We start from the raw sequence: 25,961 nt of genomic DNA, 5'->3' as shown, positions 1-25,961 counted from the left end.
AGCGCCCTATGACTTTCTTGGGCGGACTTTTACGCTAAGCATGGAATTTGAGGTTTTCGGCATTCTCCATGGGATTGTGGTTTTGGCGCCTAAGTCTCCCCATGGGCGCCATTTTGCATTGTCCAAGGAATTCTTTGCATTTCACTTGGCTTCCATGGGCACCTCACTTTAGCGCCCTATCAATCCTTTGGGCGCCAAATTGCCTTAGTGAAGGAATTCATGCATCTTGAGATTTTCCACGCCACCTCCACTTTGGCGCCCTTCCTTGCCTTAGGGCGGATTTTTGACTTGGCCGAGGAACTTCACCCATTTTGGATTTTCCTTGCTCCCTTTGGTTTTGTGCCCAACCTTCATCTAGGGCGCTATTTCATGTTGGTGAAGAAATTCATCATTCCAAAGTCTTTCCATGCTCCCCTTGCTTTGGCGCCAGACCTCCTGCTAGGGCACATTTTTGCATGTGCCAAGGAATCAGTGATTTTGCATTCTTCCATGACCTCTTGACTTTGGCACCTTTCCACCTTGGCATGGAAATTCACTTTTCAACCTTCTTGACTTAGCCAACTTTGATCTTCTCAAATTAAAATGCCATTTTGGGGGTTTTGAAGTAGATTTCTCCAGACTTAGAACATTTTGGATCACTTTCCACTCTAGGAATGGATGCCAACACTTAGCCACTTTTGATCGATCTTGTCTATTTTCTGACCTTCCGGATTTAGACAGATTCTTCAGGAATTCTCGGTCTTCATCGTCTGTTTTGCGAGAACCTGTCACAGATGAACTTTCCAAAAATAGAAACTTTTCAAAATGTCAGAGTTAGAGCCCAAAACAAGATGGAGGATGACTTACTATAAATAGAAACTTACTAAAAATAGAAATTACTAAAAATAGTAAGTTTGATTTTCAGCAAAATGAAGACATTCTGGGACGTAGTAAAATCCCTAAAATATAGGAACTTTCTAAAATTTTACTGGGAGGTTCCTCGAAGGGTCCCGATTCCAGTTCTACATTCAGTTTTTTCAAAACTCTAACAGAAAAGCAGACTTAATCAATTTGACCCCCAAACACTTGCAAAGCAGAGAGACTTACGAGATTGCCACCAAAAGACCCCAAAAACCAAAACAAAAGACCGAGAGGGCCTAAAAAGTAGGGGGTCCCCATATGGGATGGGGTGATGTGTGATTAGGTCACAACAGGACTGCATTTTCTATTTTCGGAGTACTGCATGTATTTTGGGATTTCATTGGCCCTGTAGAATTTTCTGTCTTTATTTAAAAAGTTTCTATTTTCTGTGATCATAGAAAAACAATTCCTTTGAAATATTATTTAGAGTCCTGCACTAGAATTTAAGGCTCAAATGAATCATTGCTGCAGGTTATATGGAGTTGCCCATTCCTGCAATATATTACACTCTTACTGAGAGACAGCTGGAAGAAAATGGATATCCTACTGATGTTGCTGGTGGGCATAAAAGCATGCCGGGTATGTCTGGTGTTTCTTGTCACACATTATTGTAGTTGTAGCTTTTTGAGCCTCAATTTGTTTTTCTTATTGATTTATTAACCTGGCATATAACATGCAGGATTTGTTTCAACACGTCAAGCTCCTACAGGATCTACTCACAAGATGCTGGCACTTGATTGTGAGATGGTATGTCAATTGTCTTTAATGAGGAAATATGAGAGTGCATTTTGATGAGCTGCAACCAAGAAGGTTTATTGAAGGAATTTGACTGATTTAGTAGTTAAAGCACTGTGGTGTTGTGACCTTTAGCTTTGAATAAATGTTAATCATTAAATTTTCTTTATCTTTAAATAAATGTTAATCGTTAAATTTAGTTCTAGCTATAAATAAATATTAATTGCTCATCACAAGACATAATATATATCACTATATCATTTCATTTGGCACATATTGTATCCTTTCTTGGAAGGGCCATTTAAGTTCAGAACCTTGTGGATGTATGCCACCTTTAGAATTTATTTTATTTCTTTTTATTCTGCTTGCATGTAACATAACCTACACATTTGAATATTTTCACTTGATCATATTGAATAATAATTGATAATTTATGAATCTGGAATTATGCATTTTGTATACTGTTGTCACAATGCTTTATGTATTTTGTATATCACTGTTGCAGTGCTTTGTTATATGTGAAATAGTAATATATGTAGAAAGGCTGCCTTTATAGTGATCAAGCATGTCAACTTACTTTATCTATTTTACCAATGTTGATTATCATATTTTGAAATTGTTTCCATATTAGAAAAGATGTTCTATGGAACTTTTGGCTGTTGTTTGCTAATTTATCTCTTCACATCCTTTGAGTTCTTCATTTTCAGTTAATTGTTATATTTCTCTGTTGATACATTCTTGATAATATCTATGTCATTGATAGTGTTATACATCAGAAGGCCTGGAGCTGACAAGGGTGACATTGGTGAATATTGAAGGGAAGGTATGCTGTCTCATTTGTGTAAAGATACCAAACCCTGGCATCTATACTATGTATCTGCTGTCTTGTCATACACATGCTTTGATAAAATACCCAAGGCTGAGTTAAGAAACTTAAATGAGACCATTCAAAATATTGTAATGAGGGGTTTCCCTGTTATTCTATGGATGAAAACTATGTTTATAAATGATTCTTCATGCAGTGGAGCTCTCTGATACTTTCAGATTAATAGTATGTACTTTGTAGTGTAATGAAATTAAATATGATTTGGATTTTTATCATATTGTGAGTTCTTTGTCTGCCATCAATCTCTGTCACCTGATGGCTCTTTCGCCTGCTAGTATTAGAGATGGAATGCTATAAAAAATGTGTATCTGTTGATGATTTATAGCTTCAGTCAGATAAAATTAAATGTTAAATTGGCCTTAAGGCCTTCAACATTTAATAGTATATATCATTATGTTATTTATTATTACTATTGTTAAATTGATTAGATAAGAATAATTATTATTATATTTAATTAATAACATTATTATGTAACTAAGTAAATATAACATAAATAACATTAATATTAATATAAATTTATTAAGTAAATTCATGAAACAAGTCTTATTAAATCCGTGTTATTAAAGGTAATGTGGAGGGGCACGAATGGCCCCGTGGTCCCACATAGGGTCACGCCATTCAAATACCCATGGGTATCCACATGAATGAGAACAAATAGAAAGGGAACAAAAGCGGAGGACAGTAGGACAGCGCATGATAGTGCAGAGCACAAAGTACTGCGACTGCGACAACAACACTGAACCTGCAGACCAATAAGACATTATCACAGGAGTAAAAATCAACATGGTATCAGAGCCAAGTCTCCTTCTATAAAGCCTAACCGCTTGAAGGAAGATCCGATTAAGATCCGATTGATATCTCCTTGAAAGTTTGTATTTTAAAATGACGAATGGAATCAAATTCGAAGACAGACTTGAAGGTGCCTCAAAGTATGATTCATAGAAACTACGAATGATGTTGGTACTAAGGAAGAATGAGTTAAAAACAATAATAGAGAATCCTTCTAAACCTGATGGAAAAGACGAACAGAGTCAGTGGGAAAAGAACAATATTAAAGCAATGGAGTTATTAGTAGATGGAGTAAGGAGTCATCTACTACCTATCATTACAAGGTTAGATTCTGCATATGACATGTTCAAAGCCTTGAAAGACATGTTTGAGATTAACAACACGAGCAGAATCCTCACACTTAAAAATCAACTTTCTAATATTAAAATGAGTAAAGAAGAGACTATCACTTCATATTTTATGAGGATAACAGAGTTAAGGAACCATCTCTCATCAATTGGTCACATTTATGATAATAAGGAGCTAACTATGATAACTCTAAATGGGCTCCCTATCTCATGGGAAAACTTTAGACAAGGAGTTAGTGCTCGCTCCAAAGTTCCCAAATTTGATAGACTAAAAGCTGACTGCATTCAAGAAGAGTGTAACCTAATATCAAGAGGAATCATGAAACCCGTTGATGAAGATGTTCAAGTTCTAGTCTCTAGTTTGAAAAGGAAAAAGGACAAAAAGACATATGGTAATCGATCATTCAAGAAGCCTAGAGACTTCCCTAAAGTACAATGTTTCATATGTGACGAATATGGCCACATTGCAAGAACTTGTCCTCTCAAACTTAGAGTACAAGCTTCCCTTGTTGAAGTCAGAAATTTAGACGTATGTTCAGAAAAATATGTTCTCTAGAAGAAACTCAAGATACCTTGTGCTTGAGAGGGAGCTTACTAATAAAGATTGAGCACTTCTGAGGTAAAATTGTAAATATTGATTATTATTATTAATACTAATAATTATTTTATGGGCCTTGTGTAAATCATAAGGAAGTGACGACTTCCAAATGATTTCCACTTGTATTTTTTGAGGTTATTGGAAGGTGACAATCTTACAATAACTCAAGATTGTGGATAGAATCGCCGACTGAGGCAATCCACACAAGAGCTTGTGGATAGAATCGCCGGCAGAGGCAATCCACACGAGCTCATGGATAGAATCGCTGACTGAGGCAATCCACGTAAGAGCTTGTGGATAGAATCGTCGACTGAGGCAATCCACGTGAGAGCTCATGGATAGAATCGCCGACTGAGGCAATCCACACAAGAGCTTGTGGATAGAATCGCCGATTGAGGCAATCCACACAAGAGCTTGTGGATAGAATCGCCGACAGAGGCAATTCACATCTTGAAACTATGGTCCCAAGATAATCATCATACGATTTATGAATATTGCTCCCAATATCTTTTATCCTCCCTAGCTAAGAGGGAGTGTTGATGATTTATAGCTTCAGTCGAATAAAATTAAATGTTAAATTGGCCTTAAGGCCTTCAACATTTAATAATATATATCATTATGTTATTTATTATTATTATTGTTAAATTGATTAGATAATAATAATTATTACTATATTTAATTAATAACATTATTATGTAACTAAGTAAATATAACATAAATAACATTAATATTAATATAAATTTATTAAGTAAATTCATGAAGCAAGTCTTATTAAATCCGTGTTATTAAAGGTAATGTGGAGGGGCACGAATGGCCCCGTGGTCCCACATAGGGTCGTGACCCTATGTGGTCCCACAAAGTCATTCAAATACCTGTGGGTATCCACATGGATGAGAACAAGCAGAAAGGGAACAAAAGCGGAGGACAGTGAGGACAGCGCAGGACAGTGCAGGGTACAAAGTACTGCGACTGCGACAACAACACTAAACCTGCAGACCAATAAGACATTATCACAGGAGTAAAAATCAACAGTATCTTACAGAGAATGGTTATATCTTTACTTTGAATAAGGTAATAACTTACATTATTTCTATTCTTGTGTTGCATTGGTGAGGTTTGAATTCTGTATTTTACTATATTATAATTTGACTGTTAATAAAAAGAGGAAGCTGACACTGGCCTTTTAATTGAAAAATGAATTTTGTAATTCTATTCCTAACTATTCTACTTTTATCCAACTGCTTTATTTTCCACATAGCTGTATTAATTTTGTATCTTTAGTTTTACACAATACATTTTGACGTGAGATCAAAATGCTTTGAATAGTTTCACGAAACATATATTATATACAATGAATGTTTCTGTGAGATGAGTCTAATCTTATAGAGATTATGATTGACTGCTAAATCAGATTCCTTCAGATGTAAAATTAATGATTACTTGATGTCAGTGTCTTCTATTGTATGTCCTGTTTCGGCACTGGATTTTTTGGCAAATTTGATTTGATATTTTGCACTGATCATTTCTCCACACCAACATCCCTTCTGGTGATGAAATTGTATTGAGCCTTGAATACCTTTGATTTTTCAAAGATCAATTCTCTAGAGAGGGGTCATATATGTATGATAGTTTGTCAGACTACGGCTAGTGAACGGACTTGGTAGGTGAGTAGAGTTTATGCACTACTAATGCATCAGACTTCCCACTTTGAGTAGCTGATGGTTTCCAATCTTTTTGAGCAGTTAGATACTGACTAGTGTACTCAATTGAAATATATCACTCACTTCTTGATATTTGGCACTGATCATCTGTTCACACCAACTTTCTTTATGGCGATGTAATTGTCTTAAGCTTTGAATATACCTACGATGTTTCCAAAATCTAATCTACAAGAGTTAGACTTCTTGCTTTTAGCAGCTAATGGTCTCCAATCTGCTTGTGCAGTTAGGTAATATTGCTCCCTAACTAGCGTACTTGATTGAAATTTAAATAACTTGCCTAGATGAGAAAATCTTTGCTCGACTCACATATTGGATGACTTGTGCCCAATACTGCCATACATCATTTGGATTTTCCCTTTCTTGTCATGTCCCCATCCTTAACCCAATAATCAGATTAACAATTATACATAATACTAATAGCTAACTGTATATTTATAAATATCATAGCATAGAGACAAGCCTCTAAGTGAAACACAGAAGAAAAAGGCAAACTCAGTAATTATTTAGGAGGAAGGTCCCCAACTACATTTGCTAAGCAATGGGGCAAACACATAGTGGCAGACCAAGTCTGATGCATGTCAGATTTGTCTGCATTTGCAACAACTAACTAAGATTAAAGACAGTAGTTACAGTCTGAGATATTGCTTAAAGGAAACAATTATGGTGATGGTGATCATTGGTAGTGATCACAATTGGAAGTAACGCCTTATGTAACAGAGATTAATGGAAAATAAGGACGTAAGTATATTAAGACAGCAAATCATACTGAATGAAGGGACGTATTAAGCAAGGCAACGAATAGAATGAATTAATGCAATAATTATAATAATTATTATCGCTGGTATACAGAAGACACAAATAAGATACTAAAGGCAACGATTATAATCACAAGCAACCACTACTAAGGCAGATTGAATAAGATAACATATGCGCTTATCATAAGATGAAGATTGGTTAAGGGTAATCGATAACTAAATTAGTAATGGAGTGGTGTGTTAACATAAGACCTGTCTCTTGGCAGCATAATTTATCAGTCCCATGTAGATATAAGAGAGCATCATAATCATCCCAAGAGACATGGTGGAAGTGGCAGAAAAAAGATCACGGCACTGGGTAGATACTGGTTGTATATTAACATGACTTAGACCAGAGAAAGCACATCCAGATTTGGCAGTGCTCAAGGAGCCTGAGATAGCCGACTAAGAAGGAGATTTCATGAATCGACCTACCATTCATTAAACAAATATATCAGTTGACTAAAGGAGGGTTAATTACACAAACCATAGGCATACATTGACATACTGTAAACAACGATTATAACATGATAATGCAGCGGTCTGTATAATTAAAGAAGAAACATCATAAGGAATTACGAGTGGTAGCGTTCTTAGTAATAAGTAGACTTTAAATATAAACTACAACGATTTAAAAGAAATTAACATACATTACAAATGGAAAATACACGATCCCCTAACTCTGTGATTAAGAGTTATTAAAAGAAGTCAAACAAATATTGGAATCGATGCTAAGGAGATTACGTGGTTGCTTAATTAGAGCAAGTGCGATTTGAATAAATTAAGTAATCCATTCAAGTATGAAGAGACATGTCTTCTAACATACAGAAGATTTGACTATTCAACTTTGTAAGATATGTAAGGGAATGCCTTTTACAAAGAGTTCCTGGTGAGAGATATATGCAGGTTTAATGAGATCCTAAAGCAGAAATATATGTGAAGGCATTACGAGATTGTGACCATATTTGTAAGAAAGGATATACACCATTTATTGGATTTGTGATCAGACATTGTGTAGGAAAGATTTACATGATCCAAGTTAGATTTGTGATTAGATTTGAGGAGGGTATATACAAATTTGAATGTTAACGTGAAAGTGTTGTGTATTACGAAGAAAAACAAATATATACACCAAGGGTCATCAATAAGTAGATTGCTGGTTGGATAAGAAGAGTATGAGAAGGTGGATTGCAGATTTGATGAGAAGAGTATGAGATATATATCAGAAATATATCAAGTGTCATGTCCCCTATTTAGCTCTGTCTAGCAGAGACATGTGAGTCAGCTTATTATGGGGTCGTGTAGGCTGACAGGGTTGGACAGAGACCCGGTATGGTTATTCAGTGTTGGAGACTTGGTGTTCTAGCAGTTATTGATCAATTGGGAGACATTCCTTGTTTTTAGGAGGCAGTTCCTACTTTTTAGGAGGTTTGATCATGCCCAAGGTTGGGTCTCCATGAGATGCCTCTTTGGGTTCAGTTTCAGAGAGATCGGGCTTGTTTCCTAAATTTTAGGAGCATCCCTAGATTTTAGGGATGAGACTACCAGTGAATCCTTGATTTCCGACTTCAGTCACAGACAGGTGACAGGATGATTTTAGGGTTTGTAATGTCAGTTGGGCATTTTGTGGCTATTTGGGTTATATTTTTAATATTTCCGAAGTTAGCGTTTAATAATTAAATAAGGCTAAGTTGTTAGCCATTTTGGAGTAATAAGGGGATTTTGGCCTCATCTGGATGCGCATCCTATTGTGTGATAGCTCGTTGGAAAGATCTTGAAATTCTTTAAATCTTTCTCTTTGGTCTCAGGGCAATTCAGTGAGCGGATTTCTGTCTATGAGAAAAAAGGTCATTTTCTAGTAACATGACCACTTTAAAATAAGAAATTATAACATTTCCACTAGACCACGCCACTTGGAGACAATTAGGGTTCGATTTGCAATTGAGAGGGGTTAGAAGGGGATAGGAGCTTCATTCTATGATCATCTTTTACACATTTTACATCTTGGATTTGAGATTTGGCTCTGGAAGAGCTTTTCAGCATCTGGGACGCCAACCCCAATGCCTTGCCTGTTTGGGACGTAGCCCCCAATACAGTGGTTTGGATTTGTTTGCAACTATTAGCATCTTGGAGATTGTACGGCATTCTTTCTGGAGGTTCAGCAATTCTGACAGAGTTCAGCGTGGGGTTTGGGGTTTCTAATCAGTTGGGTGTACTTGGCAGCCGTACGGCTGTACCTGGCAGCCACTTTCCTTTCCACGTGCAGCACTTGGAGGGCTGGAATCTTGCCACAACTTCATTCCTAGTTATGTTACTCTTTCAGCATCCAGGTTGGAATTATTCCTGATTGTAATCTTCCTGAAATTATGGGAAATCTTCACCTGGTCAAATATTTGATTTTATATTCAGAAATCTGCCTTGAATCGAATTTGTTTTGGCTGTATATGAACTTCATTTTCAGTACTTTGTTCATGTACTTGTACTTCATTATTTACTTGTTGAAAAATCATCAAAATACAAAAAGAATTCAACCCTTCTGCAACTTCTATCTATTTCTGAAAGAAAATATTAATAAGCAGGAAAAATCAATTTAAATAAATAAAAATTACAGCAGATTGGTAAAAGAGATCCATCAGGGATCTTTCAGTGGTATCAGAGCCTGCATCCTGCCAGCCTGTAGGGTTTATGAGAAATTATCACATTTGGGTACTGGATAAAAAGTTTTGATAATTCATTTCAGCATCTGGATACTGGATAAAAGGTTTTGATAATTCATATCAGCAACCGGGTAGTTGTCAGCCTACACATTTATGCTTACAGTCGACAGCTAGTAAGACAATATGTTGGCCAAAGTCCCAAAATTGTTGAGAACAAACTTTTATTTCGACCTTCAAGATTCGTTGGGATATTAGTTTAGTTACAGGTAAATACCATGGCTAGAACTAAAATTGGGCACTCAAAAGTTTCATCTTCTCCAGCACGTAAAAGTAGGATGCCTCTTGCCAAGATATTTAATGATACAGTTATGAGCAGCTATCATCAGTATTGTTCTCTTCCTAAGATGATACGTGAGCTCCTTTCCTTCACACAATTTATGGGTGTACCCGGAGCACACGAAAATAACTTGGTAGCTACAAGTTCAGATCAGTGGCAAAGAAGGAAAGAAGAATCAAGGGTGCAGGAATTAGGAATGGACAGAGAACTTTCATTTAGGGGTAATATACCTCTACATAAGAATGTTTTGGTGCCCTCAAGTTCCGATGAGTGGGACAAGAATTTATGTGATGATTTTGTTAGACATGTGGATTCAACTCAAGGAGACATTAGGACAGCTTTGGATAATGAATTGTCCTCACCTTCCATGCAGGGGATTTCCCAAGAGGCAACTGATTTAGAGGTTAGCAATTCTGATTTTTATGACAGCAGTGAGGTACCTTTGCATCAGCTTGAGGTATCAATGTCTACACTTGTGCAAGATGGTGCCAATGGGCTGTCACATGAAGGTATTCAAAATTCGGGTACCAATGATGCTTGGAATGTTGAGAACTCATATCATCATGATTCTGATTTTATAGATCAGACCTTAGAATCCAGCCCAGTATGTTCTCTTAGTAGCACTGGACCCCAGGATCGTGAGCCAGTGGGTTGTGCGGACACATGGGATGCAGAAGAGAGTGATGACAGTGCATTTTCAGCAGTATCATCATTGATAGATGTGGTGTTCTCAGAGGCACAGAGCAGCAGTACTTTGGATGAGGTTGTATCCATGGCCGAGTGCATACATGATGTTGACTACAGAGAGGTACAGGATACAGATACAAATTCTTTCCACAATGTAGATTTTGAGTTTGTACAGTTACAGGAGAGCCAACATTTTCGGACTCCTCATCACCTGATTGGACAACTCAAGGTTGATGACAGGCATATAGACACAGTTATTGAGCATTTCGATGTCACTCGCCAGTTGTTGGCTACACATAGTTGGAGCACCCTCATGATTGATGAGCAGGGCAGCAGTGATTTTTCCTTACCAGAGTTTCATGCTCTTTATGGAGCCATTGGGATATTGAAGCATGAGTATTTACAGTTAGTGGCTGACCGAGATTATCTCCTTCAGAGGGATTTTATTAGTTATGGTGCTTTGTTGAGGGAAGAGGAGGAAGTTGATATCCTCTCTCAGGAGCTTGAGGCGACTGTTGTTGCATGGGAGGATACCCAGTTGTCCCTTCAAGAAGCGAACTCCAGATTGGAGGAGCTTTCTGATAGATTGAGAGTGGCACAGACATCATCAGCGATAGATACAGTACAGTGTTCTATTGTGACACTACGAGATTCACCAAAGAGTTGTGATTTGACTCACGATATTACTCCATCATTGTTTTCACAGGCGACTAGCAGTTTGTCAGCTGGTTGGGAGTATGATACTCCTGTTGACTTGTTTCCTTCTCTGGAAAGCAAATCTTCTTTTACACCTCTTACAGCTGACGAGGGAAACCAGTATGTTACACCGCAGAGCCACAGTGCTCAGTTGAGGTGTATTATCGATTTTGGATCTCAGACATATGAGTTGTCTTCGGATTCATGGTTTGAGAGCAGTGGGAGTGATGATGAGTTTGATGGACAAGATTATGACACAGAGCCATTGAGTGAGCCTACGAGAGTCCATTTAGATTACCTCGTGAGGAGTGCACTTCATTTCTCTTTTAGTCCGATTGTAGATGATTGGATGGCTCGCAGATGTGAGTTGGTTCGGGACTTATACTATCCGTGTTGCGATAGTGCTCTCCCATCTTCAGAGGATAGAGTTATTGATTGCAGGCACCTGATCCAGCAGTTTGGGATGGATTGTTTGCAGGATCAGCAAACAATCAACCGTTATGATGAGCAGCGACCGTCAGAGTTTTTCATCTCCTTGACACAGAGACTTCATCCAGGATCATGGGGGAAGGATGATGCATGGATTAGCAGGTGTGTTGTTGTGGATGGTTATCACAGGTGTGAGAGTTTCACAGTGGCTGTAGAGAGACACGGTATCGAGGATGCCTCTTACTATCATTGTCTCTTCATGACAGATGGATGTGGATTTAGTTTTATTTGGGATCCAGGTGTTGATTCATTTGATAAAACATCTTATAGGGATTATAGTATGTTGCTCCAAATATTAAGATTATATGGCACTTATATCAGAGGAGAGCAGCAGGAGCAGTTTATGTCCTACAGGTGGTTTGTGTGGGATCATGGTATAGACATGTGTAATACCTTTCTTTCGTGGATCCTACATGGGTTGCTTCACTTCAGATGTATAGATGTAGTCATGGGTGTACAGTGGTTGTTGACACTTGGACGGTATGTTCAGAATTTCATGAGGATGGAGCTGGAGTTTACCCACTATCCATCTCAGTTTATCGAGCAGAGTGGGACAACAATTGATCCACAGGTTGATTGTCATCAGATAGCTAACGTGGATGAGTTATGTGATGTTACTCCTAGTGAGTACTTTAAGCCAGTTGATTTGGCAGTTTCACCTGATTCTCTAGACAGGGTGATTGTTTCATTGCTGGTTGGTGATTACATATTTTTAGATGCCAGTCTGGACAGTGATGATTTTAGTCAGTATTATATATTGTTTAGTGAGTTGGCATTAGATCTTCCAGCACATCAGCAGCAGTGTGTGGCAGTTGTGTGTCACTTGTGTCAAATGGGGTCAGATCATAGAGGGTCTTCCATGGATTGGCATTCATTAGATATTATGACAGATGTTATGCATGCTGGTGATCACCGACACACTAGTGATCTTGGAATTTATGGATATTTGATCTATGGAGATGATATAGTTTTCCATTGCTCACTTGAGGTATTCAGCGGGAGCTATGCTTCGCTCTGGGACCCAAGCAGTGTTGATTTGACAACACAGGTGCTTCAGCATTTTGAGGAGCCATTCCAGACCGAGGTATTGCATGTTGTTTATATCAGAGATGAGCAACAGTTGCATGCAATGATTTGTTTACGTCTTATTTGGGATGGTGGAGGATTGGTGTTTCAGTTGCTTGTGGGCAAGCATCTCCAAGAGGGGAGGACTGTCATGTCCCCTATTTAGCTCTGTCTAGCAGAGACATGTGAGTCAGCTTATTATGGGGTCGTGTAGGCTGACAGGGTTGGACAGAGACCCGGTATGGTTATTCAGTGTTGGAGACTTGGTGTTCTAGCAGTTATTGATCAATTGGGAGACATTCCTTGTTTTTAGGAGGCAGTTCCTACTTTTTAGGAGGTTTGATCATGCCCAAGGTTGGGTCTCCATGAGATGCCTCTTTGGGTTCAGTTTCAGAGAGATCGGGCTTGTTTCCTAAATTTTAGGAGCATCCCTAGATTTTAGGGATGAGACTACCAGTGAATCCTTGATTTCCGACTTCAGTCACAGACAGGTGACAGGATGATTTTAGGGTTTGTAATGTCAGTTGGGCATTTTGTGGCTATTTGGGTTATATTTTTAATATTTCCTAAGTTAGCGTTTAATAATTAAATAAGGCTAAGTTGTTAGCCATTTTGGAGTAATAAGGGGATTTTGGCCTCATCTGGATGCGCATCCTATTGTGTGATAGCTCGTTGGAAAGATCTTGAAATTCTTTAAATCTTTCTCTTTGGTCTCAGGGCAATTCAGTGAGCGGATTTCTGTCTATGAGAAAAAAGGTCATTTTCTAGTAACATGACCACTTTAAAATAAGAAATTATAACATTTCCACTAGACCACGCCACTTGGAGACAATTAGGGTTCGATTTGCAATTGAGAGGGGTTATAAGGGGATAGGAGCTTCATTCTATGATCATCTTTTACACATTTTACATCTTGGATTTGAGATTTGGCTCTGGAAGAGCTTTTCAGCATCTGGGACGCCAACCCCAATGCCTTGCCTGTTTGGGACGTAGCCCCCAATACAGTGGTTTGGATTTGTTTGCAACTATTAGCATCTTGGAGATTGTACGGCATTCTTTCTGGAGGTTCAGCAATTCTGACAGAGTTCAGCGTGGGGTTTGGGGTTTCTAATCAGTTGGGTGTACTTGGCAGCCGTACGGCTGTACCTGGCAGCCACTTTCCTTTCCACGTGCAGCACTTGGAGGGCTGGAATCTTGCCACAACTTCATTCCTAGTTATGTTACTCTTTCAGCATCCAGGTTGGAATTATTCCTGATTGTAATCTTCCTGAAATTATGGGAAATCTTCACCTGGTCAAATATTTGATTTTATATTCAGAAATCTGCCTTGAATCGAATTTGTTTTGGCTGTATATGAACTTCATTTTCAGTACTTTGTTCATGTACTTGTACTTCATTATTTACTTGTTGAAAAATCATCAAAATACAAAAAGAATTCAACCCTTCTGCAACTTCTATCTATTTCTGAAAGAAAATATTAATAAGCAGGAAAAATCAATTTAAATAAATAAAAATTACAGCAGATTGGTAAAAGAGATCCATCAGGGATCTTTCATCAAGACAGATATATATAGAAAGATTATAATAGATCTAGAAAGGAGGACTTACTAAGAGTTTATCGTAGACTATTGAGAGAGAAGGTGTGATCATATTGTAGTAGAACTGTGATAAAATTTATAGCAGTTTCAGAAGTAATATAAAGAAATTTATTATGAAGAGAATGGTGTGGCAGACTTATAGTTGTCACATAGCATTTGAAGATCAATTTGAAAGGAAGAACTCTAGCGTCAGTTGTGAAGAATATATTTTATTATGACTCTAATCTGAAGGCTCAGTTGAGCAGCAGCAATGTATAACATTGAGATATATATATTCATCTCAAGTATACAGATCAGAGAAAGTTATCAAGATAAGCCCTATCCTTGAACTATTCTTAAAACTTTAAGTTAAATATCATAACAAAATGTCTCAGTTTGGGTATATTTTGTATTATAGTTCTCACCATAAGATGGAATTGTTGTTTCAGGATTAATTAAGGAAATTCCCAAAAGGGGACATTACATTTCTCCTAAACTTGGATGCAACTTTATCTATCCCTATTTACCACATTTTTTCTCCATTAATTTATAGGTGAATTTGACCATTTCAGCTAGGCATGTCAATTTTACACATATATGCTTAAAGTAAAATTTGGCAGCATCTTGCTTGTTGATGTTCTTCTTGTAGGGTATTGGATCTTCCATTTTACTTCCCTAATTTGATGCATTTGACAGTCAATGTTAGGAAAATCCTCTCCATACATTGAGTATTCAGCTATTTCCTCTTGTTTTTTTAGAGAACCTTGTTTGGTTTGTGATCCTTAGGATTCCATTGACATACAATTAATTAGATTCAAATTTTATTAAATTTCTTGTAAGTGCAGCATTTGCATGATATTAATGGCTTGTGACTGTATTCTTTAGCTTTTCTTATTCCATTTCCAGCTTTCTTTCATTTGTGATAGAAGTAGTGACATCTTCGAATTCCCTACTCCAATTTGGAATTCATTTGTATTTCACACAAGCCTTATGCAATTCTGCCACATTTGCAGCAACCCATTTTTTGAAGCAATGGTATTTTGAGCTTATAATTTAGCTTGTTCAAAGTCAGCTTCAAACTATGCAATTTGTTTTTTATTTTCTAAGTCCAATTCAATCCATATTGTTGTTTCTTTCAATTTTTTTTCTCTTCTCTTTTTCTTATTGGCTAATTTCTTGTACACAGTATAAATATATGGTATTATCACACCTTAATGTACAAGGTATGCATTTAATGATATGTTTCAGTTATATCTTCATAATGAATGTCATAAGGTTATATCTTCATAATGAATGTGATAAGGTTATATCTTCATTATGAATGTGATGAGCGATGAACTGAAAGTATTGGAATTTCCTCAAAATGTCCACTTCTAGCATAGATGTTTTCTATGATTAATCACTATCATTTTTTCACGCCTGTCATCAAGTCCACAAATGCAATAATCTCCATGCTTCTTAGACTCCCCTACTTTTCTTAATCTAATAGCAGAATTCACAAATCATCCACCAATTTCCACAATGGCTCATTTTCATGTGTACTATTTGTTGGGACCTCCAAAATTTGGCTAAATTTTGAGGGTCCATGTAAAATTTTGCTTAAAACACTCAGGAAGTACCTATGCAAAATCATTCCAAGTAGCCCACTTTGAGGGTCAGTATTTTTGCATCCTTTGATTTTCATGTAAAATCACTTTGGGGTAGTGTCGACCTCTTATTAGAGTTGGTGTATGACCATTTGCAACCTCCCATGATTAGTTTTTGTTTGGAGGCCCTGAGGTAGGTTTGCTGTTTGCAGATGTTACACCTTTTTGAGTAGGCCATCTTTGAGATGTTGCATTTTTATGCCAGTTGAATATCAAGCCCAACCAATATTTTTCTATGATTGTATGCATCTAGATAAAGCACCGTGTTAGTTGGCGTAGCCCCATGAATCCGTTTAACAAGTTTCCTAGCTTGAATCCATTTGCAAATTGTTCAGATTTGCAAATTGAACTGTGTAAAATCTGCAAAAGTGACCCCGCATTTGAATTTTTATTTCATCACCCATTGATCTGCATGCAAGGGTGAAAGTTCCTAGTGATTCCCTACATGTTTATCTACCATTTTGCCAATTTGTAGCCCACCAACACCTTATCTGATATTTTTTCAAGGCCAATTCCAAACGAACTTTTTCAGGGTTTTAAAGTCTGCATTTCCAGATCTTTCAAAGAAGGCAAGTTGGGAGGTCAATATTTTGCACATTACCGAATCAAGCTAAACCCTCTTGTGCAGATGCTTATGGTGTCTAGGTGTGTTGGTTTGCCGAGTGGCGGCCCCTGGAGCTGAGGTTTGATATTTTTCCAATTCAATGTTTGAGTGGGTTTCAGAATGGTTGAAAGGGTGCATTCTCAGAAAAGTCTGAGTAGGCAACTTCAAACATTAAAATCTTTCACCTCGGGTATCATCATGAGCTATGGCTTGGCATTCTGGATTCCTCATATAACATTTTGCAAGCGTACCCGCTTCCAGGGCTTGAGGAGGTCATTTGAGCAGTTTTTAAGGACAGTTCCAGAGGCTACTTAGGTTGTTTCGACCAAAACTGAGAAGTGATAAACATCAAATTTTAAATGATGATTTGTTCAAAATTTCCAAATCCAAAGTTTGTCCAATTGGTATTCTAGAGCATCTTCACAGGTCAGTTGTCCAGAAACGAATTTTTTTTTTAGTCGGGCCCACTATAGATCCGACTAAAGTTATGGCCCGTGAGACCAGTTGAAGCTTCCAAAGGAAATTTATATTATTTGAATCAATATGATTTAAATAATATCATATTTAAATCAATTGAGATGAAGCAAATGCAATTATTTAAAGCTAGTTGATTGGTCTGAGTATCCAGTTTTGAACAAAGGGGTCTATTTATTAGAATGATTGAACAAGGGCAATCAAAGTTCATTAAGTCATTTAACACTTAGTAAATAATTACATTTTTCGAATGTAATTATGGAGGCTGTGCAAGTATTTAATGAATGTGGAAAGGAGGGAATTATTCAAATCATTTAATAATGATTTAGATAAGGGTATAATGAAGTATGACACAAATTATTTCAGCGATGATTTAATGATAATGTTGATGTCTATGTATTCAGAGTTCACAGGAATGGTGGTGGACCCCCCAAGAAGTGCATAATAAAAGGTGAATAAAATCAGTAAAGATATTCCTATTTATTCACTTGGCAAGGCAAGTGGGAAAGAAATTGGTGGGCCTGTAAAAATAAGAAATAATTTTAAAAAGGGCCCATGAAAGTTCAATGAAGAGTAAAATTTTAAAAGACTTTGAGGGGCCTTGTACATTTCTCCACCCCACAAGATAGTGAAGGGCCTCCCAAATTGGATGCGGGCTAGCAGGACAGGCACAATGCATAGCAAGAGTGAGCTCGAGAAAGAATACCCCGCCATCTCGTAGATAAAGTTCTAGCACGTCAAAAAGCCCGCGGGGCAGCGCGAAGGCAGCGGGTTGAATAAACAAAGCAAAGAATAGATGCCGAGAGACAAAAATTTAGGGTTTCACATTTCATAACTTCACCTGGTAACTTGTGGAGATCAAAATTAGTGATTATTGGTGATTCTTTGAAATGCACTATGTGATGCATATGATGATCTCAAAGTGGCGCCATGGAAAGCGTCTGAGTTCATATGACAAAGGAACAAAAATTGCAAATATCAATGAGCTCTAAAGGTTCTTAGTTGAGCCTTGTCTGTTGTCAAGTTGTAAATTTAATTCAAGAAGGATGCTCTCAATGATAAAGTCTCACAATTTGGAAATAATTGATTTGCATTAAAATGAAATTCTACTACCTGGAAGGTGCCATAAGTGGTTCACATGGGCTTGATGACAGTTGTCCTTAGGCTCAACAAGCGCTAGGATAAACTTAAGAGCTTTGTAATGCTAAAGGGGATATAGAGCATCGATGGTGCTGTTTGGAAGTGTTGAAGGAGGGGGCGAAGTGTGATCTAATCAAGCTATTCTCGCCGTTTGAATAATGGCGGAAGTAGGAGTCGTTCAAAACCCATTAAGAAGAAGTGATATATTTAGCAATGCGCAGATTCTAGTAAGGAACGGATGTGTTCTAATTTGCCTTTAGCGCTGTTTTGGACACCATTGAAATAAAGAAATAATAAAGTCCCGTGCGATACTAATTGTATCCCAACTGTAATTTCTTCATCTACGCTGAGGAATGGAACCTTAGATATTATGTTGTGCTTGCTATCCAAAGGTGATTTGTGGGTGTCTGGACAGCAATAGAGTATGTTTCCACGATAGGATAGCACCATGTTTTGCAGTCACGCATGGTCAAGTTTTGCAATTTTGTCTGTGTCTTCTTGATCCGAGTTGCATATTGTCCCAAAACAAGGACGTGATATTGAGGCAAATGATTCACGGGCAATATAAGGATGCCATATCTAGTCCATGCACGATATAGAAAAGAATGATTATACAGGTTGAGAGCATAATCATAAAGAGTAATGTTAGGGTAAATTAACCGAAGCATGGAGTAAGGCATTCGCTTCCATGGCTCGGCATAAATGATTGTTGACACATTTTCTTTCCTTTGCTTGGTTTCATCGTTGCACATTGGCGACTTCAGAATGTTCAGCCGAGAGATTCATTTTAGTGAAGCACTCACGATAAAAATAAAGGTCTACACAGGAAATTGAAAGCAAGTCTGCAAATTAATAGATATATGCACAAAATGGACCTAATGAAAATAATTATTGAAATTTTCCAAATAGATGCAGGTGGCAGATTTAAAATCAGGCTCTACTCCCTTTGCCATCATTTTCCCCTTTCTGGTTGTGTTAGCAAATGACAACACATCAAGTGAAATACGAAAAATATAAGGTATGCATAGAATGTGTTTATTGAAAAGGCTCTATTTCACACTAAGGGTCAAATTGCTTTTCTGGAAAGGCTCTATTTCATTGGACTTCATCAGAACTATGTCAAATTTGCAAGGGATGTAATAAGCCAAATCAAGCAAGGAGTAAATGTAATCGTTCACTAAGAGGGCCAGTTGTTTCTGGTACAAGGATTGATATGTTTGCTAAGTAAATACTTTACCAGAGGGATGAGATACTTTTACAAAAGGAGATATATAAAGGAAGAGGGCTCAAATATTTTATGGCATAATATGCATGGGTGAAGCACTTCCAGGACAATGTAAATTATACCCTATTACAAAATACGGGTTCCAGTATGTTTTGGTTTCATTAAGGGAAATGAACATATATGAGAATAGAAAAACATAGTGCAGTACAAATTATTAAATTGGATCAGAGATGATAAATGATAGATCCCTGGAAATATCTAGAAAATTAATTATTCTCAGGAATATGGACAAAAGGAGCAAATATCTACCAAGTGAATAATTATTTTGTTGACAAAGGGGAGAGAATGGGTAAAACCCAAACATTTTTCAGGCTGCCAAGTGTAAATGGGGAGAAGACAAATAGTTATTTGTTGAAGATGAAGGAAGAGATTGTACAAATGGAAAAGCAGAGTGAATTTTGTGGTAAGTAAATGAAAAATATTCTTTGCTAACAATGTACTGTGCAGGTTATAGGACAAATCATTTCCACATATGCACCGAATGAGGTCGTCTCATTCACTCCAAGTTGTGAAAATGTAACTGCAGGGCAATTTCAACTACAAAATGACAAGGCAGATATTACGAAAGGGGATTTCTTTTTTTGGGCCACAGATGTAGAGAAAGAGTGTAACAAAAGGGGAAATTGCAGAGAAAGGCAAATTTTATGAAGCAGAAAATGGCAAATTTATTTGTCACAAAGAAGGTGTGAGCTGAAATATGTCAGTTTTTGTATGCCAACATGGGAAGGCAAAAGCGTTTGACTGCAGGGATATTTTCCAGATTTTCTATTTGTCTTCAACACAGATTCAAGGTTGCAGTTAAAGACAAATTTGGAGAGAAGAAAAGTGCAGATTTCAAATTGAAAAAATTCAACAAAAAGGAAGCCAAGTGTCAAATTTTGGTTCCCTTTAGGGTTTCTTTAGGGTTTTCCTCTTTGTCTATTTAGCTTTCTCCTCTCCTCATTATAGGGGTTTTTGATGTAATTTTGAAATTTTTCTGGAAGCTAGGCTTCCATGTACAGTCCATAAATTAGAGTAAGTTAGAGTTATATTTTCAGCTTGTAATTGTTATGTTGCTTTGAATAGTTTATAACTAGAATGCAAGCAATGTTTTAGTGTTTTCTTGTAGTTGTCTCCACCATATAAGAGCATTGTTTATGAAATGAATGATCAAGGATCATCTATTTTGTCCCAGCAAGTTCTGGCATCTATCTTATTTTCAGCTTCTCTTCAAGGAAGAGATTAAACTACTTTCGGTCGGATAAAAAATGGTGTTATGTACATGTAGGATTAATGTAATGCATTAATGCTAAGAACTCATTGGTTATATCTTGATCTATTTTGGGTATCATGTTTACATGCTGTAGGTTGACTCTGCTGCCCTAAGAAAGGCATTGGTCATGGGGCTTGCACCCAGTTTTCAAGATCAAAAATATTTTCAAATATCCTTTCATTTCTGTTCTAGGAGTAGGTTTAGTATAGAAAAACCAGTCCCAATGGTTGCATAAATGTTTATAAACTAAGGTTGTATCCAAAACCAGGAGTATATTCATTTTCCTTGGTATATTCTCATTGGGAAATCTGTTAAAATGTACAATGTTTGAGCATAAAGTGCAGTAGGTCATTAGGACATTGTTAAGGGAGACCCACCTTGGTTTTGCAGAGCCAAAAGTGTAGAAGATTTCAGTCCTGAATCTAAATCTTGTTCGTTGGCCAAATCCTATTTTAAACCTGTAGATAAGTAAGTGGCTAATCCTTTAGGGTTTAGGATCTGTTGATTTGGGAACCAACACTATTACTATGGACATGTGAACTATGGACATGTGATATAGGTTGCAATCCTTATTTAATACATCATAACCTGCTTACTCATATATTTGGTTGTTATTGTATATTACTATATAATACTCAGCTCAAAATCCTCCCTTTCAATTGTATCTTCAATATCCATGTCATTCTACATTCTTTAGTTATTCACAACATATCCTCTCATTTATGCATCCGATTCTTGTTTGGACATGTGTGCAATAATGCCAAATTTGAGACCTTCAATTTTTTTTTTTTAAATGGTGAGATTTGTGGTGAAAGCACTATTTCTTACAAATCAATTTCACCTCTATGAACTTGAGAATATTAACACCCATGTCTACAGAAAGCATACCTAATAAGATCCTACTTCCTTAGATGTGCTGTACTCATCTTCTTCGAATGTTAGAACTGACTTTGGTTTGTGAAACTCAGTACATTTTTCAGCCTCAAGTCTAGTTAACTAACTTAATGTATTATAAGTTACATGTTTATCAAGTGTCACATGAACTAATGAAACTCATGCAAGCATCAAGTGTCACTTGACTAATCTTCTTTAACAATGCATAGCCAAGTCTTAATTGGCCAATCACAGATCTTTGCGTCGGTCAAGTATCGTTTGACTGGATAAATCAATCATGCATGAATCAAGTGAATTCTGATATCATCATGAGTTCCTCGTCATATTAAGTGTCGGTTGATAAGCATGAAGCTTGAGTTGCAGCAAGATATGTTATACCTTTCCAATCCCCCCGTTTATTTCTTTGCATCATGCGTTACTTGATCAGTTTTGAACATCTTTTTGGATGAAGGCATGCCATGCCTTCCACAATTTTTGCTCTCTCAAATTACATCAGATATTACATGAATAATTTAGAATTATTGCTGCTACATGTCTATCCAGTTCTCCCTATAGCTTGGGACTAATTTCTTTTCTTTTCAAGTGTTAATAGATAAGATTCAAACTGCTTTGATTCAAGACTGCCCTTTTGATGACATTTTCCAACCAATTAGGGATTGATAATCTACCCTCATTGTGCATTGATTTGGCTCTTGCTCTTGTAGGGTTTAAGAGCCTTTCTTTTATATTAAGATAATATTCACCTTGAACTAAACACCTGTAAATTATTGTGTACAAGGATAAGTTTTTGACCCAATATATCTCAATTCTGTTGAACTACTTTGGCTATAAATACAACTTTTAAATTGCACATGATCAAGTTTCAGTGATCTTATCACTAGAAATATTTACTTCCTAAAAGGTTATACTAATTGAAATAGAATTATTAAACATTCATAATGCATATTGTACAAATAATAGTCATATTAAGCCTTTACTAGAATGTGCTTGTTAATCATTCCAAAGATCATTCAAACAATAACATTTGTTGTTCACCATTCACAATACGACATTCACACTTAGTATTTACTTAACTTATAGTTTTGTATTCCCATTAAAATTCACATTACAGTATAAGTAATCAAGTTTACAAGCTAGAACTTATTGCCTAATATACACCTAATTCAATTGATATAATTCACTTTTGACTCATTGTAGATGATGTTTAAAATTAGGATGATAGAAATGACAATTCAAAGAGCCTTATCCATTATAATATAGACATAAGTAATTTCTCCTCATGCAACATTCCTTCTTAATCAACAGAGTCATGGACCACATTTTTAGAACTACTACATATCCTTGTTAAGAGTTAAAACTTAAGAGTTCACAACACTGTAAACAATTACTTGAAAATATCTAACATCATTTCACAACCATGACCCACAGATTTAGTTTGCTTGCAAATCCTAGCCCATATAAATAATGATCAAAACACTATATACAGTTATAGGTCTAGTTATCACTAGGGTTTTGTCATATAGTTATGCCTCACTACAATCACTTTCACCATTCACAGAAATGAAACAATCATCAGCTCAACCTAACTTAGGTACACTTCTTCAAGGATTTTCACCACTGTCGCAGTGTAAAATATCAATACCTAGAGCATTTTAGTTGACAATACAAATCAACTTGTGACCCCCATTGCAAATGGGGACCCCTACTTTTTAGGCCCTCGTAGTCTTTTTTGGCTTTTGTTTGTTGGGTCTTTTCGCGACAATCTCGTCAATGCTCCAAGTTTGCAAATGAGTGGGTCCAGTTTGATCGTTTGCTTTTCGTTTGAGCAATTCTGGCCAAGTCTAGGTCTTGTTTTGACTATTTTAGGGTTTTATCTTTCCGCCTTAGATTTTAGGGGTTTCTTTTAGGACTTTGAGAAAACTGAACATTGCACTGGAATCAAGACCCTCTAAGGAACCTCCTAGTGAAATTTGAGTGAATTCTGAGCAACTTTCTATTTTTAGAAAGTTCCTATTTTTTAGGGATTTCATTGCCTCTCGGAATGTCTTCATTTCACCGAAAATCAAACTTACTATGTTTAGTAAGTTTCTATTTTTAGAAAGTGTCCCTGCGTCCCGTTTTGCTCTAACATTAACATTTTGAAAAAAGTTTCTATTTTTGGAAAGTCTATTTGTGACAGGTGTTTGCAGGCAGACACTGAAGACTAGATATGCACGACCAGAAAAGTCAAAGAGCAGATCAAAATGTGGCTAAGTGTGGGAATTAGTCCAGGAATGGAAAGATTGAAAATCATCTAAGTCTAGAAAATTCACCTCCATTCCTAAAAGTGGCATCCTAAATTTGGAAACATTCAAATTGACTAAGTCTGGAAATTCCTTCGTCAGAGTAGAAACTGTGAAAATCCATCACTCAGTGAATTTAGCGCCCGAGTCAGTTAGGTGGGTGCCAAAACTATTGAAATTCCCCTACCAGGTGAAATCATCACCCTAGTCAGATAGTTGGGCACTAAAATCAATAAGTCATCGAAAATTGAAAAAGTGTGAAAATCCGCCTCAGGGTGATTTTGGCACCCAAGACTGGAGGTAGGCACCAAAATGGAGATGTCTTGGAAAAGTGGAAAATATGAAATTTCCACGACAGAGTGAATTTAGCGCCCGAGGAAGAAATTTGGCTCCAAAATGACAAAGGCATGGAAATGAAGAAATTCCACCATCCAGTGAAATCCATGCCCAAGGTTGGAAATTTTCCAAGGCAAAGGGGAATGTGAAGGTCAGGAATGGATTGAAAAAGAAAAAAATTCTATTTCTAGGCATCAAAATCCATCAAAATTCCAAAATTTTTGCAGATCTGGATTCGTAAGAGAATTCTCTCTCTTCCAAAACCCGAAATTCTAATTTTGGAAAATTCCTAAAAAATAGGAAACGTGAAAAAATTGACTAAGGACAAAATTCTAGGAAAGTGTGAAAAATTGACTAAGTGTTGGAAATTCCTTCCTTTAGGACAAAATTCCAGGAAAGCTGAAAAAATTGACTAAGTGTTGTGTTGACGTGTCTGAAATCGCATTGCTGCAAACTCCATACGGCCAACACAGAATAGAATAGCCAACTGATTATCCTACTCTCTCTTGAGATAAGGAAGTCTCTAATGCTGTTTTCTAAGTTTGATCAAAGGAGACTACCTCAAGGTTTCTTTTGTCAGGTCTTGACTGCGGGATCTCTCAGTGGCTTGATGTGTTTATGCTGGAAACACAAGGGGGACTTACGTTGAACTGGCAATTTATAGATAAGTTCCCTGGAACTTTTACGATCTTTCTATCGGATGATTTCGGTTAATTTGATACTGTTTTGATAGGACTATAGATTTTCTGAATAAAAAGGGGAAAAAGGAGGGAAGGATAGAGAGGGAGAGAGAGACATGAACTGTAAATTCTAACTAAGATAGCAAATTCAGTCAAGCAGACAAACACCTCTAGGAAACTAGATTAAACATCACTAGCTACTTAAACACAATGTTTGCATAAATCCAGTGCAATCTTCAAAGGAGAAACTAGATTTTCATATTATCAAGTACGATATTAGAACTTCTACATTCATAGCATGTATTTGATAACTGAACTAAGCATGAAAAGGTCCAGATTAATCATGCGGAGAGAAAGGCAATCAGCCGTTCCCTAATGGTGTGGACTGCAAGGATTCTATCAGATGCTTGATTGAAAAATGTTATGTAAAATAAATAGACATAACTGAAAGATTTCTAAATTAAGTGAAGAAGGAGATCATGCACTCACAAGGAAACTTGAAAACAGTCTTAATTTTTTGCATTAATTCCTGTAAATTTCTCTAGAGCTTTCGCAACAATCAAAGAACTTCTTACAAAAAGAGGGAAAACTAATCCCTTAAATAGGCTTAAAAAAGGATGAATGGCTTAGATTTAATCTAAACAAGTGGCCCAGATTCATCCATAAAGCATGGCTGCCCATACCCATAAATGGGAGGCAAATATCAACAACCACCCCAAAATGGGCAATAACTACCCAAAAAGGGATAATTACAACAATTTGAAATAATCCAAAAAGGTGCATCAAATAAAGCTTTACATTTGTTGACCAAAAGTCAACTGTCACCTTTTTGTGCAAAAGTGCACTTTTAAGATTTGGAGGGAAAAAAACACTTTTGAGAAATTACTTTCTCTATTTCGGTCTCACACTCCTTTTCTAGAAATTAATCCTCGCCATGCAGGTATTCCCGCCATAAATCATGACCTGCTGCCCGTTCCTCGCGAACGTACTCCTGGAACTTGATACACAACTGGAAGAGCAGACTGAATGGAGGCATGGGAGGATGGCGAATTTTGTATTACATGCCCTCGAGATACTGGTCCACGTGCTT

The 25,961-nt window shown here is 36.9% G+C and overlaps 1 protein-coding gene across 5 annotated transcripts in view; it reads left to right on the top strand.

Moving 5' to 3' along the window:
* The window catches only part of LOC131044842 (small RNA degrading nuclease 5), a 216,558-nt gene that overhangs the window by 34,415 nt on the left and 156,182 nt on the right, over positions 1-25,961 (top strand). For all 5 annotated transcript variants that reach the window (XR_009372049.1, XR_009372050.1, XM_057978313.2 and 2 more), the window contains exons 7-9: positions 1,372-1,479; positions 1,580-1,647; positions 2,399-2,458. Coding sequence is in view for 3 of the 5 variants with exons in the window: in XM_057978313.2 (XP_057834296.2) it covers positions 1,372-1,479; positions 1,580-1,647; positions 2,399-2,458 (236 nt within the window). In the remaining 2 variants the exon portion in view is untranslated. The remainder of the gene's footprint in view (positions 1-1,371; positions 1,480-1,579; positions 1,648-2,398; positions 2,459-25,961) is intronic.

Source organism: Cryptomeria japonica, chromosome 3, assembly GCF_030272615.1.
Source record: "Cryptomeria japonica chromosome 3, Sugi_1.0, whole genome shotgun sequence".
NCBI lineage: Eukaryota > Viridiplantae > Streptophyta > Pinopsida > Cupressales > Cupressaceae > Cryptomeria > Cryptomeria japonica.
This window is presented reverse-complemented; position numbering and strand designations above follow the sequence as displayed.